The sequence below is a fragment of the Electrophorus electricus genome, unplaced genomic scaffold (assembly GCF_041902795.1).
Source record: "Electrophorus electricus isolate QZ-2024a unplaced genomic scaffold, ASM4190279v1 Scaffold90, whole genome shotgun sequence".
Classification (NCBI taxonomy): domain Eukaryota; kingdom Metazoa; phylum Chordata; class Actinopteri; order Gymnotiformes; family Gymnotidae; genus Electrophorus; species Electrophorus electricus.
Window position 1 is genome coordinate 5,001 of NW_027658807.1, and position 17,160 is coordinate 22,160.

At 40.8% G+C, this 17,160-nt stretch overlaps 2 protein-coding genes across 5 annotated transcripts in view; one reads left to right on the forward strand and one right to left on the reverse strand.

Moving 5' to 3' along the window:
- The window catches only part of LOC145656759 (RNA-binding motif, single-stranded-interacting protein 2-like), a 9,652-nt gene extending 4,691 nt beyond the window's left edge, over positions 1–4,961 (reverse strand). Inside the window, exon 1 of the mRNA XM_081709748.1 lies at positions 4,809–4,961. Within this exon, the coding sequence (XP_081565874.1) occupies positions 4,809–4,880 (72 nt within the window). The 5' untranslated portion in view covers positions 4,881–4,961. The remainder of the gene's footprint in view (positions 1–4,808) is intronic.
- An 11,567-nt stretch (positions 4,962–16,528) lies between these two features.
- LOC113581389 (low density lipoprotein receptor-related protein 1Ab) overlaps positions 16,529–17,160 on the forward strand; it is a 90,611-nt gene continuing 89,979 nt past the window's right edge. For 2 of the 4 annotated variants that reach the window (XM_035521171.2, XM_035521174.2), the window contains exon 1: positions 16,529–17,107. In XM_035521171.2, the coding sequence (XP_035377064.1) occupies positions 17,011–17,107 (97 nt within the window). In that variant the 5' untranslated portion in view covers positions 16,529–17,010. The remainder of the gene's footprint in view (positions 17,108–17,160) is intronic. The other 2 variants (XM_035521172.2, XM_035521173.2) reach the window with 2 other exon arrangements.

Here is a 17,160-nt window from a genome sequence, read left to right on the forward strand (position 1 = left end):
TGCTTACTTTTCTAATTAACTCCTCATCAGTCACAAGGGCAGACAAGGATGGAGTATTTCATTAGACAGCCCTGAGAAATTTAGACCACAGGCATGGAACAATAGGGCAGTTTAACGAAGGCCTCAGAACCACAGATTGCCTCATAGGGGTTTAAAATTGGGGGGGGGGGGGGGGGGGGGGTGCACTTTGGGGGAATAACTGGCATTATGGTTAAGTCAAGAGCTGGACACATTTATGACAGAGGAAGGACTCATCTGGGACCTCCCCTGCATTCTCTCAAAAGTTCTACCAGCAGAGGGGCAAAAGGGCATTTGCTAAAACCGAAAGCAAAAGAGCACAGAAAAATCACCACTTGCACATGTCCTTTTAGCTACGCACTTATAAAATGGTGCTTTTTTTCCTGATGTAATCTCATCTGCCTACATCACGAATTCAAACGTTCCTCACTTATTTTCATGTTCGGCTCTGGCTTGATTTATTAATATGCTCCAAATACAAATATGTAAATTTAACCAGACACTGAACCAGACATTTATGCCTATTTCTCTAGACTCGTTTAAAATAGTCACTATCATCCTCTCTCATCCCAGGACATCTTTTTATTTTTTTATTTTTTTATTAACATTTTTACATCCAACAGCTACACAATATAACCATTCTTGGTCATTTTCAAACTGGAAACCATCGTATTTCAGGGTTTTTTAAAGGAATTCAAAAATTATTCCTATTCATAGAGGTTGTATTCCCATTTAGGGATAATTTTAGGCATTGGAAAATATTTGATATCCTCATACAATACTCCTCTACCCCTTTCTCCATGAAGGCTTGTCAAATTGGGGTCTGAGCATCCAGCACTAATCCCTCTCACATGCTGGGAAGCTACTGTCTCATTACAACTTCTCCATTCTGCTTGCTTTGCCTCAGCATGAGAAAATATGATAACCGAAATGTACCTTCCCACCAAACCCATCTGTCCTGCTCAAGGTGAGCTGCAACTCGACCCCATCATGCAAAATAATCAACTAAACAACTACCGTGCTAAAACGCCTAATAAGCACATAGGTTACTTTAACAGTGGACACTGTGTTGTTATCATTGTACTTATCCCACATTTTGGCATTTTCTCTCCCCTTCAATGAAACGGATTCATTTTTTAAAGTAAATGTAAGCACTCTGGCATAGCCCTCAATGCTGAGCTCTACCCAAGGGCATCCTATTCATGCACTTCCTGTTTGTCCTCAAATATTTTAATCTGAAATTCTGAACACAAGTCACGTTGTGTCCAAATATTGCTCAGAGACCATATTAAACTCATGAGGTCCACCCATGTTGTCAGAAGGCATGATGGTTCATCAACTGCTGATTCCAGCTGACAAACAACAAATCAATATAAATAAACCACAACCATAGTACTTCTTGGCCTATACCTAACCCAGTCAAGAAAACTCTCCACTGCAGCATACATGTGTAAAGGTCCTGCCCCCTTTAACAGTGTACAATAGCTTGGCATGATGTGCTCTTCTCTTCATTACTTACTGAGGCTCTAAAGAGGGGTACTCAACCTCAGATACTGAACCTTTCTTTATGGCAGATCTACACATCAGCTAGGATAGTAACAAGTTCATCCACTGACTGGAATAAAATTAAAGGATAATTTTGCTATGTTTCAAACCACCCATACGTAATTAAATTAGTTGATTCTCATAATTTAAAATTACACAACTTTACTGATAGACTCAGTAAATGTGAAACTGCTCCGTATCTTCTTACTGGGATTTAACACAGTCTAATAGAATAATTGTTTAAGCCATCAAAAGCCTTCATAAATATACTCTTCAAAATAAATGATTTCATGACATTATGGTTTGAATTCATAACTCATAGTATTGGTTGAAAACTAGTACCGTCAAATTATGCTACTATAAGATAGTGAGTTATGCTGTGTGCTTCCGGAGAAACAATTAGTAATGATAAGAATATGATGAGCTGCAGTGTTATATAATGGACACACTGTAGTCTACATACAGTGTGTCTACTGATAAATGAGATTCTTACTGAAATGCTTGAGATCTTTGAAGGATGATCCCTGTTACAATATACAGTACCTGCATGCACTGAATGATGCTGCAGCACTTGCCTGATGATGATAATCACACTGATTATGCAAAAGGTCTTAAGAGAGGGTAAAAAGTAATCCTGTTTATAAACAACAATTAAGAAAGCAATTTATATTTAATGTTCATGTATGAATTTATATAAAATCTTTAAAGTTGTTTTATGCCTAACGGTGAACAGGCCTCACTATCTTACGAACTAATTTTCCAGTCAGAATTGGACATAAACCAAGATAGTAGATCAAAGTAGGCAGAGTAATGAAGGGAGGGAGAAAAAAATAAATAAATCAACCAATCCCATCACCCCCCACATCGGTGAACCCCCCACCCACCCTGCATTTTTTGTTAAAAGTACAAATGACGGGTTACAGCGTGCTGCCGGTTTCTGCAGTCTTCCTTCTGTCTGACTTATTCACTTATCAAGCTGTCACGCCTGTCAAATATCTGCCAAAAGGAGAGAAAAGAAAGATAGTCTTTGCGGCAGCCAACACCTCCAGATATAAGTGCCCTGTCTGACTTGGGAATTCCAAGAATTCCAAGTCATTAATCTGAGCCATCCACATCCCTGTTAAGCATGCCGGACGAAGCAGACTGCGTTTCAGAGCGTGATTCCAAGCACTCTAGCACTATGTGTCCTGTACACAGTGAAGGAGTATATCCTTTGTCCTATCCCCAGGAGAACGCATGTTTTCTATTCCTGTAACAGCAATCCATGTCCCTTTAACATCTGAGAAATCCATGTTGCTCTCTGGGTAAACTAATAATTGGATTAGCTGAGGGTAGTCATACTGTCACGCTGTCTAAAATGTATATTATTTGGAGAAGATATCATTAATGTACCTGGATGATGAGTCAGCTGTATTTATTGTGTCACAGTTTCCAACCATTTTTTTTCCTTGGGGTGTTATTTGTGGCTTTTTAGCAAAATGTCAGAAATTCCTGCAATAAAAAGTCACTGGATCTTCTGGATAGGACACTAAACATTTTTACAGTAATTTGGCGGTTTGTTTACTCCCACTATAAATTTGAAGGCAGCACTGCTAGGAAGTTTGTGTGCAAGAGTAACTGTTTCAGTTTTCACCATTCAGAGACTTAATGGCACTATATCTCACACTTATAGTTACACAGATGCTGCAGATACCATAACAGTTAATGTGTTCTGAGATAAAGCTGAAGGACATCTCCCATCCAAGATCAGTGACTGAGGTACTCCAATGTTTTGCTCCTCAAACATCTGCAATATCAGGTAGTGACAGTTGCGCAGTGTGATTATTCATGTTAATATCCATCTGTCCATCCTCCAGGTTTCTTACGATAAACTCTGTAGACTTTCAGGTGAGCAGGGGTTAACAAATGCATGAGAATTATATCAGCAAGATGTGATTCTTTCTGGCTGCTTCATAAAGTGCATAATTTCTTCTAAATTACTGTTTAAGAATTTTGCCAGTCACGTTTACAGAAGTGACTCAGATTGTGAATATTTGCTATGTTAATCGCTGAAGCTGCAGTCGAGAAAATGAGTCTTTTCACTTTTGTCATTCCTGCAAGTCCACTGTTATATAACAAAATCACCAAGCTCATCCCTCACATCAACCCACTAAAACATCAACCTACTAATGATCGATAAAATAATCCACAGGACCACGGGTTTTGATTCCTAGATTAATCACATTGTTGGATAGCTGTCATTAGCTGTGATGACCTTGCTAGGGCATTCACCACTGCACTAATATTGCAGTATGCTATTTTATACAGAATTTCCACCACTGCTGCTCTATAATGCAGAATATGTTTATACTTTAAATTTGAAAATGTACAATAGACGCCGCTTACCAATTTATCACAAGATGAGTTTGGTCTAAATTGCTGATACTAGTGACGAGTTTTATATACAACTTCTTATATGCAATGCACAGTGATGCAATATTACCTTAAAGATAAAGGTTAATAATAACATGAAATAGCCCTTGTTTACTTCTAACCATCTGACCGCATTAACGTGGGAATTGTAGCCTATTGCAAGACTATGTGGTTTTATCATCCAATGGCTAAGCCAATTCCAGTTTCAAGTATTTTTAAGCATTCTGTAAATGGATTAAACGTAAATAAAACTCAGTATTACATCGTTTGTCACACCAGAATTTAAGATTTTCTGTTAACACATTCAATTTGCTAGCAATTGTTTCCCGTCATCGTAGTAAGATTTTTTAGGGGTGGGGCGAATGTCTCAAACTTGGTTAAACTAATTTTCTTTTTCCCAAAATCCTCAAATCGATTCTTAGGAAATACAAAATAATACGCCCTCGTAATCACTTGCATAAAGAGAGTTGCTTTGATGTTATACCATTTCCTTTAAAGAAGCTCATCACAATTAGCCGTGAACATTACAGTTTGCAAGTTAAACCCGTTCTGTGACTTCTTAAAACAGCCGAATAAATAACCAGGGTTCAAATCACCGCTTTCTAGTTTGAACACATTCGCGGCGATTTCAATTCTTTCCCACTCCAAAGAGGTACAGTATGCTATCCGGTGTAAAGCAACGGGGAGACACAGATCATTTTTGTACGCTTCACTTTCAAGGACACTGCAGCCTATACTCAGGCAATTACATTGCCTGAAGTAATAAGCTTGTTAAATTATCGTTTCTACTTATCAAAAGCAGCTAATGCATTTAAAAAGCGGTATCGCGTTACCTTTTTATTGGTTCTGTTGGTATAGCCGTTATAGGGGTTGAGTCCTGTCCTTGGCGGCACAGAGAGCAGCATTTTTACAACACTATGTCCGGAGCGGCTAGTACAGCCAAAGCAGTCAGCTGACGTCAGCTAGGGAAATTCAGCCTGGAATCTGGGAAGAGATTTGAGTCGCTTGTAGCTGCGGCGCGCACTGCGCTCCCACACCCGCATCCCTTATTTGGGGAGTGAAGCAATTGTAAAGGGAACAACAATATAGTAAAATTATCTGCTGTTGACTTCGTTTAAACCAATAGGCCTATATGAACAACCCTAGAAGTGTGAAGATATAGGTATAAGCTAGTTTGGCGTTGTTTTACGGTAATGTTCGTGCAGAGTGGTACGTCTTCGTTTGTTTACTTCTTGATCATTTGATCTTTTGTCGCCGTTTCAAAATAGCACACATTAAAATGTAAAATAGCGTACACGTGAATGTTTTCTCCAGCCATGTCTAGATGTTTAAGGCAGGTATATAGACATATACACAAATCCAACAGCCCCCCGCCCTTCACACTCAGCGTCACACAGCTCTTGGAACTTATTTTCAAACTCATGCTTACGTCAGTTACTTATACACAGCAATAGAAGCAAATGAGAGTGAAGCTCATTTACACCCGGCATGAACTAGAGGCTTAAGGACCTGCCCCGGACCATCTGCCAAGAGGCCGACCTCATCACCACAGAACCACTCTGGACCATAAGTCAGCTGGGTACGCAGGCAGCTCCAAACCACTAGCTCGCCTCACCACGGTCGGCGATGGCGACAAACGCTTCAACAGCGGTGTGGTGGGAGGAATAGTCAGTCATGGCTCGAATTCTTTTATTAGTTAACTGCAGATGTTGGGTCTCTGCGAGAACTACTCCCTGTCAGGATTGCTCCACTCAAAATTCCCTGGCAATTTCTTTGACAATAAGAAAAAAAAATCCAAATTCCAGTTCTATGTATCAAAGGAGAAAGGATCAAACAGTTAGGGTTAGCAGGTCATACTGATATAAGTTTAGATCATTAGAGCTCCACCACTTATATATTTGAGGGCATGCTACAAATAAAATAGCAATAATTTGTCGGAGAACACCTAGAATATATACAGATATAAAATGAACAAACCCCCCCCCCCCCCCCTCCTCCCCCAGAAGCTCGGGGAGAAGCATCTTCAGCCTGGAGGTTGGGGGGAGGGGGAGGTGAACATACTGTTTGTGCATGCCTCGAATTCCTCAGGTGTTGTCAGCATGGCCACTGCAGTAATTACCTCTCTGTGAAAACATGCACTACACTTGGGTACCCACCTGCTGATATTCGCACTGCATGCTAGCCGCTATTGTACGGCACTGGGGATGTAACACGTTTTACACCACATGGTCATAAATTATGATGCTGTGGTCACAGTAGCAGGATTATTTGTCTAATTATTAGTTGCCACAGCCTTGCTAGCTGCAAGATAGAACATGTGACCATATGTTTTAGAGAGTGTACCCACAACATAATTCATAGCCACTAGTTAGAAGATTCTATAGCCACAAAGCATGAAAAATGCACAGTATAACAGTATAGGCTCAATAGAAAAAAACTAAATAATCAAATCAAATGTATTTATATAGCGCTTACAACAGATGTTGTCACAAAGGAGATTTGCAAATGTCCAAGTCCAAGCACTATGTGAGCAAGCCAAGGTCTGACAGTGTCAAGGAAAAGGTCCCTAGAGCATAAGGAAGAAACCTTGAGAGAAACCAAGACTCAACACAATAGTAATAATTTTAAGATAAAAATAAATGAATAATAATAAAATGAAAAAATAGGCAATTCATGTCTAGTCTGGTTTTCTAGAAGTCCTAGACTGGTCCCCATTGTGTGTGCGTGTCTGAAACCCATCCCGCATGAGAACGTCCATCAAGGGCAATGGAGAAGTAGTTGGCTTCGGTGGAGGTGTGGTGGGCTACAGCAGGGGGCATCAGGGGGAGGTGGGAGAAGCTATGGCAGCTGATACGGGATGAGGTTCAGTAATATCATGACATCAGGGGTAGGTGTACCTCGGCAGAAAGAGAGAATAGATTATTAGGCATGTCCAGGTATGAGGGTGTGTAAATTATAACATGCAAAGATGGACTCCGGCAGATCTAGCTATAGCAGCAGAGCTAAAAGTATAGAGCCAGAAGGAAACACAGGCACGAGGGCACCCTGGAACATCAGTACTCCACCGCTCTCAGTTAACAAACTTGAGTGACAAAAGAGAAGTGAAGTGACAGCATCATAACATTCCAGTTTACATAACTCTCAATGCACATGGACCCACAGATCGATACCTTTACCTAAGATGGGAAGCAGTTAATGAAATGCCTGACTGTACAGATAGGTTTTCAGCCTAGCCTTGAGACTGTGTCTCAATAAGTAAGAGAATGGCCACAGATTTAGAATTTTCTGAGCTACTTCTACTAAAAAGCTACTTGGTCATAATTGTATTCTTTCTTATTGTTGTATAGTGCATACGTTATTCAGTTACATTAAGTATATATATTTCCTAAAGGACTGTATATTATTTATTGTATATCAGCTGATTAAGGACCTTTAATGGGTATGGCTTGTTTGAGTGAATGTGACATTACAGTGCATAAACACTTTGTAGTTCATTCTAGTGTGGGTTTGGGATTGGGGAAGGATGTGGTGAAAGTAAATCTAGGCCAAGTTCAGTGACATATGCAGGGCCGTGATCCCTGATTTATGAAACGATCATTTTTGGTCTATGGCTCAGGGCCAGTACAACTGGATCCGCAGACCTCCCTTCACATCCAGCCAAGTGACGCAATTCAGCCAGGACATTTAAACAAACGTGCTCCACTGCTTCCTGCCCATTCATTTATCTGTGTCACTTCCTAGGATAGAGGATATAGAAACTGCTACAGGGTTCATCCAAAACTGTGGGGTTTTATCCTTGTTTTTGCCACGACACCCTGAAATATTTTTTATTGCTCAACAAGGCAGAATGTGTTAGTGTCCTGTCTTGATGTCCTGTCTTGATGTCCTGTCTTGATAAAAGGGCAATTTCTGTGGTATATCATTAATGCAGTCGTGTCATGAATCAGTGTGCGGTCCTCTCGTCATTTGTGCTATCCTGTTCCTGGCTGGCCACAGCAGGTTGTAGGAGTCTGGAAAAGCTCCTCTCCTCCTCATGGCAGCATGGACTCCAGAACTGGGATTCTGTCGGCAGGGAGGATTGTGTGCAGATGTGCTTGGAGGGTGGCCAGACACTCTGCCCTGAGTGAACATGTGGCCTGAGAATGTTTAAGCTGGCTGGGTGTCAAACCAACCCCCGCACATTGCACTAGTGCATCCAAGATGGTGTGCGCGCACACACACACACACAGGGCCCACTTTTTGCTTTCTGCTGATCAGAAGACACTCTGTTTATTAATGGCAATATCTTTGTTTTACTTATCAATGGCTAATTGACTAGAAAAATTATCATGGGAAAAATACGTTTTGTTTTATTTTAAGCCACTACTTGGTAATTGACTTTTATTTTGTCTTTTGTCAGAACTACAAATTACCCCCTTTCATTTACACTGGAATCAAATATTTCCAAACACCGGTTTGTGAAAGCAAACTCTAATACTAGAAAAATAACTAGAAACTAGACAGCTGAGAACAATCCTCTTTCACTCAGTTGGGCAGAAGAATGTTGTGCCAGACGCACTTCACAGACAGTTAAACACAAAGCCATTCGGTCACACCAGCCTGGGGCCAAGAGGTCATTAAGTGTTAATACCTGCCAGATTGCGTCAACTCGTTCACATGGATTTACAGCAGGCATACAATAAGCATAACTACCTTCTCCCAGCCTCTCCTATGTCTAACACTGAAGGCTAAGGCCAATATTTATCAACACTACTGATCTGTCACCAGAACCTCTTGGCAAATACAGTTATACTGGCCAAAATTTAAAAGCCAGTGGCTGATCCCTGACCATTTCTCTGGGAGGTCTGACGATTTTAGGAGATGTGGGTTGCAATGCAAACCTTGCTGCTACATTGTCCACGCATGTCCTACATAGGTGGAATTCTCTCACCAAACACTTCCCCATCCACAGCTTCTAGAAGCAACAAAACCCCCCCCCCCCAAAAAAAAACCCTCCTCCCAGCTGCCTGCATTCTCCTAAGCATGCCCCATTGCAAAGGAGCTCCACTTTAGTGAGCACTTGGCAGACCAGCAGACTGTAATGTAGCGCTGGCACGGAAGAAGAGTCAGAAGACATTTCTGCTTACAAACAGCTCTTTTATTGAGGTTCACACACAGCAAGCAGAACTGAAACTAAACAAGAAAAAAAGAGAGAAGGTAGCTAAAATATTAATTTTTAAAAATTTTACAAGATGCAAGGAGACTCACGGCATTCCGGGAGTACTTGTAGCGCCCTCCTCGCTATCTTTCTCCCAGGCAGCGATGGAGGCTATAAGGGTTCTCTTCGCTCCAGGGCTGCGACATGCCCTCTCCTCAGTAGCCCCCAGATGACAGCAGCAACTTCACTCTTCTTCTTTGCCTGTGCTACTCGTTGCGCTATTGTTCGCTGTTTCCACAGCATTGTTGATGTTGACAACCATTTTGCTTGTGCGCGCTGTCCCCGCCCTCAGAGTTTTGGCTGATGGTGCCTCTTCAGATCCTCCACGATCGCCAGCTTCACCCACGGCAAGCGGGGGCTGATGCTGCCAGAGATCCACGACTCTCTGCCTCTGCTCCTCTGCTCTTGCTATCTTGCTTCACATGTTTCCCTTTAAAACTCAGAAGGTCAAGCACATCCTGGTCCGCAGCGAGGAAATCCAAGCGCGCGTCCACTGTGAGTCCAAATTCAAGCAGTTGACTCTGACCACAACAACATGATCCACAGCCACTTCCTGCCTCTCATCTCTACTTGAGGGGGCACACATCTGGTTGTGGCGCTGACACTGAGGAGCCTGTATCAACGAGAAGTCCACTTGCTCAGGAGATGCTTGGCACTTTGTCCCCTAATGGAGCTCCTCTAGCATATATCATTCTGCACACTGCAATGTCCCATCACTGACAATGTTTTGTTTTATATGTCTATCAATGTCTTTTCTTTTGTACTGACTGTTGTAAGCATCTTTTAGTCTTTGAAAAGTGCTATATAAATACAATGTATTATTATTATTATTATTATTAATTAGCTCTGCTCTCTGCTTCGATGATGGTTGTTTGGAAACTTGCTGGTGCAGAGAGCTATACATACCATCCTAGGTCCTCTTGCAGTAGAATGCTCTGGAAGTATCCTATTGCCAGCTCTTCCTTTCACTTCCTTCTCGAACAGCGGGTATGTCAACCAAACCTTTGTGCTCAGTTCCCCCACCAGCATGCTTAAGCACCTGCATCTCCCCCCCACCCCCATACACACACCTTTGTGGCTCTACAAACAACTGCTTGATCAATGATGCCAACCCACACTTTCCTGAAACATCATTGGAGGACTGTGATCAATGACATGAGGTCTTCCTGCTTCAGTTGCAGCTCCACAAAGACCTGTAGGGCCTTCCCCTCCAGTGCTGACAGCCAGTTTAGCCATGATGCCGAGCAACCATTTGCAGCTGTGTGGAGTATGGCTCCCACCATTGTAGCATGGTAGGCGGATGCATGCTCCACTTCTGAGATCCGGTTCTATAGCCTCTTCGCCCTGTTTACCCACCAGCCAAGAATGAGGTGGCTGACTAGACAAAGTGTCAGGCACTTCTTCACCTCTCAACTTCAAGATCATTGATGAGTCACTCAATCACTTCTAGCTCAGATCCCATTTCTGACACCAGTGTAGTGTCTGCATGGAAGAAGAAACAGAAGACATTTTTGCCCACAAACAGCTTGTTTATTGAGTTTCGCATGCAGCAAACCACGAGCAGAACTGGACTGAAAATATACAGGGAAATAAGGGAGATGGTAACAAAAAAAGCCAAACACGAGGAGAGACACTTTTAAAAATGCTATTAAAACTAAAAGAGACTAAACTAAATAAACACATGAACACACAAATCAACAACTTTGAACTACATTAAAAAATACATTTTTTAACTAATATACAGGGAGATGCACAGCATCCTGGGAGTCTCCATACTACCCTCCCTGCTTTCTCTCCCAGGCAGCAGCAGACATCACAGTATTTTATTTCTGGCTATGTATTATGTAATTCTTTAGTTATGCAAATATGCGTTTATCTTAGTTGTTGGGGTTGGATAAATTTGGATTTAAGTTATTTTAATATAACTCCATAGTCTTAATGGCATTTACCCATAGGAAAGTTCATACTAAATATATCATGGTTAGCTTTCACCAAAGAAGCTGACATTCAGTCTGCACATTTCAAGTGGAATGAACAGTGGAAACATGCAATATACAATCATAATGACATAACGATGTAATGACTTAACTGTATTTATATTCCCAATGCTAATCCAAGTGCAGTTCTAGGACATATATCAGGTTTAGCTGGGTTTCAATGTAAAATCTGGATTCACAATCTATACCTGACAGAAGATGTCCCCAGATGGATTAGCCTGGACTATTTCAACTCCTGCATGTAAAATATTGGGTATTTACACATTCCCAAAATTGTGCAGCACTGTCAAAGTGTCACAGTGGGCTTTCATATGGCCTTTTCCCTGTAACAAATTGTCTCACTCTTTCTTTTCCATCAAGAAGTCTCTATCCCTTTCCCAAACTTCCATACCTCTGTGAACTTGGAGGGGGGGGGGGGGGGTTACAAATAGTGACTAACAGTCAGCACGAAAGATGTTTGGTGTACAGGGCCACCTGCAGGACAGGAGGGATGGAGGAAAATAGTTAACATTTAAATAGATCACATTTACAGGTTTTGAAAGTTTCTCTTTCTCTAGTTCACTTTCTTATTATTTATCCTTATTTACTCATTCATTTAGTCCAATACTGCAATTTAGTAAAGAAACTTGAAATATTTAAAAACAATGGATTTTAAGAATTAAATTATGAACAATTATAAAATAATACACAAATAAATAAATAGTATCTAAACAATTGAGAAACTGTAACTGATGTAATCACACACACACACACACACACACACACACACACACACACAATAAATATACATCTCCAGAATGACTAAGAATTTGATTATATTAACAAAGGCAGTTACAATGTTAGTTCAACAAAGCTTTATTCCCATCTTTATTCTCTGACACAGATGTCATACTGTGTGTGTATATGCCATCGTGTGTGTGTGTATGTGTGTGTGTGTGTGTGTGTGTGTGTGTATGTCATTACAACAGTTTCTCAATTGTTTATATACCATTCCTGGAACAACTTCCCACACAGTATTAAAACTTCACACGCAATGGTACAAACATCTAACTTCTGGTTCTCAAAACTTTGCAGTCAGTCAACACACACAAGCAGTCAAAAACAATACTACATGACTGTTTGTTACATGTTGGAGGGATTAATTCAAAATGTTTAAATATATTTTCAGAAATACAACTTGGAACTTTGTAAAATCACAGCACTGATTATCCAGACAACCATTTCAGGAATACCCTGGTGAGAGAAAGTGAAAACAGTACAGTAATAACTGCCCCCTTGGATATGCTAAATACTACTGTATATGCTGAATACTACTGTATATGCTGTATCATAACCTTTCAGATGGCACACTGACAAAACATGTAGGTCAAAGTCCATGCACAGCCTAATACCTGTTTTCAAAAAACAGCAAATGTTCACGTTACTAAATCAGCATCAGCATTCTGATGCTCTCAGGTCTTGGTCAGGCCATAATAACATCTTGATATTATGTTTCCTTAGAAAACCTCAGATAGACTCTGCAGACACATCACTACAGGCATCCAACACCGCTGTGCATAGGGACTACAGTCATGCATTCTCTCTGCCATGCTAAGAAAAGTTCCTCAATCAGACTCAGAAATCAGGAACATGCTGGCAAAAAAAGAGCTGTGATCCTGGGATGCAAACCGGAGCAGCCTAGCGTAAACTCATGTTACCCCAAATGACAACACTGGGCTTGCTCTACATGAAGGATTATATTGAAAGGTTGCTTTAGACCTAGGAAGGCTGATCTAGAAATTTAAGGAGTTGTGCCATGTTGTGTGCACCCACTTTGGCACAATGGTTGAGGACACTAGAAATACCCATGGCTGCACATCAGGTGATATGGGCTGTGCGCTGGCCAGAAGCATGATGGCACAATGGCCAATGATGTTGTGCCCCCTTTTGCAGCTTTTTGTTAAGTTGAACCCTGCCTCATCAGTTAAAGATGTACTCATGTGGCCTGTGCCAGACTAAACCCTGCTGAGGGCACTAGACAGTCAAAATCTAGGGATACACCTCATAAATTATTTCTGTTGTTAATTATATTTCTATCTTCAGAGAAATCAATCAGGTGAAATATGTCATGACTGGCCCTCCCTAGAGTCCTTTCTCCCTGATTCCCCTATCTTGTATCTTTGTTTTGCTTTGGTTCCATTCCTGTTCCAGGCCTTGTTTTGGTTTTCACTGTTTTATTAGTTATCACCCTGTGTTTTTCCCCGTTAGTTTGCTGGGCTTTGTGAATATATGCCTCTCTGTTCATAGTGGGAAGTACTGAGCCCTGTTGAGTTTAAGTTGCCTGTGTTATTGTTCTAGCTGTGTTCTGTGCTATACAATTTTATTTAGCCTGTTTAGTTATTTTCATGGTTTTTGTCTTTTACTTTTTGTTTGTCTTGTCATATATACTGGATCTATCCATATTGGCTCATTGAGCCTGGACTGTACTAATGACTAAGATTCTGGATTTGTCCATAATAAATCTCTCTTCTCGGCATATGCACGCACCTTGTGATTGCTCCACATTACAAAATAAAAGATTTGTGGATGAATGAGGTGACCTCTCAGTTACTCCTCAGTCACTTCAACTGAAGCACTTTGCTTGGATTGTAAGACACACTGACTCTCATTTATTGTAATGTTCCATTTTAGGGCATTTGGAGGCCTCAGGATGTTTAGAGCAAATATAAATGGCATACACCGATAATCCACAACATTAAAACCACTGACAGGTGTAGTGAATAACCTTGATTATGGGATATATTACGCAGAAAGTGAAGAGTCAGTTCTTGAAGTTGATGTGTTAGAAACAGAAAACTGAGTGACTGTGACAACAGCTACATGATAATCGGTGCTAGAGCTTCTCCAAAACAGCAGAAAATGTGTTGTGATTAACACCTACCAAAACAAAGACAACCGGTGAATCAGCAACAGGGTCATTTGTGCCCAAGGCTCACTGATGGGGAGCGAAGGTTAGTCTATATGGTCCCATCCCACAGAAGAGCTACTGTAGCACAAATTGCTGAAGACATAAATGCTGGCTATGACAGGTATCAGAACACACAGTGCATCAAAGCTTACTGTGTATGGGGATGCATAGCAACATACCGGTGTCCACACTGAGCTCTGTCTACTGCCAAAAGCACCTACAATGGCCACATGAGCATCAGTACTGGATCATGGAGAAATATTCTTTGATGTCCTTCTCTGATGAATCCCATTTTCTTTTACATCAGGTGGATGTTCAGATGTGTGTGTGTGTGTGTGTGTGTGTGTGTGTGTGTGTGTGTGTGTGTGTGTGTGTGACACTTGCCTGCGGAAGAGATCAGGATGCACAATGGAAAGAAGTCAAGCCAGCAGAAGCAGCGTGATGCTTTGGGCAATGTTCTGCTGGGACACCTTGGGTCCTGACATTATAGTGGATGTTACTTTGATACATACCACCTACCACCTAACATTTTTGCAGACTAATTCACCTCTTCATGGAAATGGTATTCCCTAATGACAGGAGCCTCTTTCAGCAGAATAATGCATCCTGCCACACTGCAAAGATTGTTCATGGATGGTATGAGGAACATGACAAATGGTTCAAGGTGTTGATATGGCCTCCAAATTCCCCAAATGTCTATCAGATCAAGCATCTATGGGATGTTCTGGAAATAAATTTCAGATCCATGGAGACTCTACCTTGCAACTTACAGGACTTACAGGCCAGATGCCACAAGACACCTTCTGGGTCTTCATGGGTTAGGACTGACAGTTTTACTGTTATGGCTGATTTGAGTATGTCCTCCTTAGCATACTGTTACACGTTTGGATGCTGCCATGTTTTGAAGTACCAAACTGAAATTGTGTAGCACAGTTTTGTGCAATGTATCTGTATAATTATGCAGCCATGGTGGGAGGGTGAAGTTTTGAAGATCACATCTCAGAGAAACCTTAAGTTCCCATACTTTCTTAATGGTGGTCTTAATGGTGAGTAGTTTTTTTTTGTTTGTGTGCTCAGAGACTATTATTCTTGGGCTTTACTGTTGCTTTTTTATACATTTTCAGGTTGAGGGGTCAGGAAACAAATGATGATGCTGTTCCAAACACACCAAACACACCTCTACTACTACTGCCCTTTCAGTTTTTTATTCACGATACGTGATAAAAAAAAAGTTGTTTTCATAATTTTTCATTGTATTTGCTTACTACTGAAATGATGTCTCATTTCGAAGTCGCATCTCTATTATAGTTAATTTCAGCTGTAGTTTAATATTTTCTGTGTTCATTCATTTTATATACTGGAGATTGAAACGGTTTCCTTGCAACAGCGTCTTCAGTTGTCTGGCTTGAAGATTCTGCAACGATTACTTTTACCACTAGGGTGCAACATTTCATACACCTAAGAACAGGGACAAAAAGAATTTCACGACAGTAATGAGGATTCAGCGAATTTCAGTGGACTGTGGCTAATTTTGCACAGCAGGTTGTAATGTACAAATTAAACTTGTTTTAGATTTAAATTGTACTAGAAGTCACCAGAACCCAATAATCATAAGTAATTTTTCAGTCTTTATACACACACAAAACACAGGGAACCTTACGTCTCGGATAACTGAGTGAAAAACGATTTATCTAAAAGTGACGAGATGATGCTAACAAAAGGACCCAATAGGTCGCATTTTCCCCCCTGAAATGTAAGCGCATGAGTTTTTAAAAAATACACTGATTTTCTCTTAAAATGAATCAGAACAGTGTTAAACTAATCGAGTATAAAGGAATATTTTAAAGGATCTGTAAATTCCACAGTACTGAAATACATATCTAATACTTTTCAGTACTGCAGGAGATGAGCTCCGCACAATCGTGTCTCAGCCCATTATGTCTTAAGTGCGGAATTCATGAGAAATGTTTAAAACTTCATAAAATCTATGTGACATCTAGATATTATTTAGAACATTGTCTCTGCCGTAATCTGTATTATCCATAAACTGAATGTTTTAATTACGACATATAAATTACAGTATGTGCATTAAAGTCATGATGAATACAGCCCATTAAGAGATACAGCCTTACCCTTTACGGATAAAGGAGACTCATTATATTAAATCGCATTAAGAATTATATCAAAGAAATGAAGTATTTTTGAAGGCCACAGATTCCAAGAGCCAAAATGTCTGAACAGTAAAGACTATGCAGCAGTTTCCCTGTACTGAATGACAAAGTAGAATGTGATCTGGAATCTGTTGTACGCCTGCGCAAGAGGGAGAATGCCGCGTAGCTTTCACAGTTTGTCAGAACAGCCATTGAAATGAGTGACGTCATACCCCAGTCTGCTGTGGAGAGGCCCCATTCACGCGCTCCCAAATTATAACCACCAGCATCAGAGGCGGTGGGACAGGAGGGAACGGCGCTTTTTGTTTTTTCTTTTTTATTTTATGGGGACACTCATAATATCCCGCCGCATCTAAAGGCGAACAACCGCAAGGCAACGGTTTTAACATTGCATTTACCCCCTAAACGGTGCCGTTTAATTGCAAGTGATTGACCGATCTGTTTTCCGTTTGCATGCTGGTAAAGAGTAAGCAACATACATGACTGAGCCGTTTTACAACACATCGCCTTTCTGGGCTTAAGGAAGTCTTTTTGTTTCTTATCAAAGATTCTGTGTTATTTATACCTTGCCAGCACGGCTCCAGTTGCTAGCCATTTGGAGAGCGTGGTGAACGACTCAAGGAACAACAGACCGCCGAGCACAACTGAGGATTTGATGAGGCGTTTGAATCCGGGCTTGTAAATATACATTCTGCGCGAACGATCCAGATATTTCTGTTAACAATGACATCCTGCAAAGCAAACATGTTGTCTATCGGATTGCTCGCCCTTGGATGCTTCGTTACTGTGGAGGTTATAATTCCTATCGGACCCATTGAGGGTAAGAAAAATATTATTTATTGTAGTTTAAAAATGCATTTGTTTTGACTTTAG